The sequence below is a fragment of the Schistocerca americana genome, unplaced genomic scaffold (assembly GCF_021461395.2).
Source record: "Schistocerca americana isolate TAMUIC-IGC-003095 unplaced genomic scaffold, iqSchAmer2.1 HiC_scaffold_107, whole genome shotgun sequence".
Taxonomy (NCBI): domain Eukaryota; kingdom Metazoa; phylum Arthropoda; class Insecta; order Orthoptera; family Acrididae; genus Schistocerca; species Schistocerca americana.
The window spans coordinates 53,168-55,591 of NW_025725123.1; the positions used below are offsets into that span (position 1 = coordinate 53,168).

General features: G+C 71.9%; 1 protein-coding gene across 1 annotated transcript; it reads right to left on the reverse strand.

Moving 5' to 3' along the window:
• LOC124560157 (uncharacterized protein DKFZp434B061-like) lies at positions 1–885 on the reverse strand. The gene has a single exon (XM_047130920.1). The coding sequence runs from the start codon at positions 883–885 to the stop codon at positions 1–3; it is 885 nt and encodes a 294-aa protein (XP_046986876.1).
• Positions 886–2,424: the final 1,539 nt, after the last annotated feature.

Sequence of the window (2,424 nt, forward strand, 5' to 3'; positions counted from 1 at the left end):
TCAGGCGGCGAGGCAGTGCGGTCGGCCAGGCCCACGCGGCGAGGCGGCGAGGCAGTGCGGTCGGCCAGGCCTACGCGGCGAGGCAGTGCGGTCAGCCAGGCCCACGCGGCGAGGCGGCGAGGCAGTGCGGTCGGCCAGGCCTACGCGGCGAGGCGGCGAGGCGGCGAGGCGGCGAGGCAGTGCAGTGCAGTCGGCCAGGCCCACTCTTCGAGGCGGCGGGGCAGTGCGGTCGGCCAGGCCCACGCGGCGAGGCGGCGAGGCAGTGCGCTCGGCCGCGGCGAGGCGGCGAGGCAGTGCGCTCGGCCGCGGCGAGGTGGCTAGGCAGTGCGCTCGGCCGCGGCGAGGCGGCGAGGCAGTGCGGTCGGCCAGGCCCACGCGGCGAGGCGGCGAGGCAGTGCGGTCGGCCAAACCCACGCGGCGAGGCGGCGAGGCAGTGCGGTCGGCCAGGCCAACGCGGCGAGGCGGCGAGGCGGCGAGGCGGCGAGGCAGTGCGGTCGGCCAGGCCCACGCGGCGAGGCGGCGAGGCGGCGAGGCGGCGAGGCGGCGAGGCGGCGAGGCGGCGAGGCGGCGAGGCGGCGAGGCGGCGAGGCGGCGAGGCGGCGAGGCGGCGAGGCGGCGAGGCGGCGAGGCGGCGATGCGGCGAGGCGGCGAGGCGGCGAGCCAGTGCGGTCGGCCAGGCCCACGCGGCGAGGCGGCAAGGCAGTGCGGTCGGCCGCGGCGAGGTGGCGAGGCAGTGCGGTCGGCCAGGCCCACGCGGCGAGGCGGCGAGGCAGTGCGGTCGGCCAGGCCCACGCCGCGAGGCGGCGAGGCAGTGCGGTCGGCCAGGCCCACGCGGCGAGGCGGCGAGGCAGTGCGGTCGGCCAGGCCCACGCGGCGAGGCGGCATGGCAGTGCGGTCGGCCAGGCCCACTCGGCGAGGCGGCGAGGCAGTGCGTTCGGCCAGGCCCACGCCGCGAGGCGGCGAGGCAGTGCGGTGGGCCAGGCCCACGCGGCGAGGCAGTGTGGTCGGTCAGGCCCACGCGGCGAGGCGGCGAGGCAGTGCGGTCGGCCAGGCCCACGCGGCGAGGCGGCGAGGCGGCGAGGCGGCGAGGCGGCGAGGCGGCGAGGCGGCGAGGCGGCGAGGCGGCGAGGCAGTGCGGTCGGCCAGGCCCACGCGGCGTGGCGGCGAGGCAGTGTGGTCGGCCAGGCCCACGCGGCGAGGCGGCGAGGCAGTGCGGTCGGCCAGGCCCACGCGGCGAGGCGGCGAGGCAGTGCAGTCGGCCAGGCCCACGCGGCGAGGCGGCGAGGCAGTGCGGTCGGCCAGGCCCACGCGGCGAGGCGGCGGGGCAGTGCGGTCGGCCAGGCCCACGCGGCGAGGCGGCGAGGCAGTGCGCTCGGCCGCGGCGAGGCAGTGCGCTCGGCCGTGGCGAGGCGGCGAGGCAGTGCGCTCGGCCGCGGCGAGGCGGCTAGGCAGTGCGTTCGGCCACGGCGAGGCGGCAAGGCAGTGCGGTCGGCCATGCCCATGCGGCGAGGCAGTGCGGTCGGCCAGGCCCACGCGGTGAAGCAGTGCGGTCGGCCAGGCCCACGCGGCGAGGCAGCGAGGCAGTGCGGTCGGCCAGGCCCATGGGGCGATGCGGCGAGGCAGTGCAGTCGGCCGGGCCCACACGGCGAGGCGGCGAGGCAGTGCGGTCCCCCAGGCCCACATGGTGGGGCGGCGAGGCAGTGCGGTCGACGAGGCCCACGCGGTGAGGTGGCGAGGTAGTGCGGTCGGCCAGGCTCACAGGGCAAGACGGTGAGGCACTGCGGTCGGCCAGGCCCACGCAGTGAGACGGCGAGGCAGTGTTGTCAGCCAGGGCCATGAGGTGAAGCGGCGAGGCAGTGCAGTCAGCCAGGCCTACACAGCAAATCGGCGAGGCAGTGCAGTCAGCCAGGCCCACACAGCGCGGCGGCGTGGCAGTGCAGTTGGCCAGGTCCACTGGGTGCGGCGGCGAAGCAGTGCAGTCGGCCAGGCCCACGGGTGAGCAGTCATCCCATCAGATGTGGAGGTATGATGGAACAGGGACTCAGTGAACTTGGCCCACCACTTGTGCAGACAGTTGGAGCAGATGGTACTTCAGCTGCAGTGGCAGGATTTTCAATGGCACCTGTAATGTGCAGTTTCATGAAAAGTTTTTATCATATTCCTGTTCAAGCTGTAGTTGAGGGAGGAAAGGGTATTTAAATACTGATGCCTTTAATGATGTCACTGAAGACATGTACTTGTGATGTGAGACGCCTGTCAGAGAAACTACAGAAAAATAAGTTGTTTAAAGTAAAATAATATCCTTGCTAGAGCACTGAGGTGCAGTATATGATGATTGTCATGGTTATGATAAGATAGATGTGATAATGACGGTATATTTTGTCTATGTAATTTGATACTTACTAGTATTTTTTAAATGACACT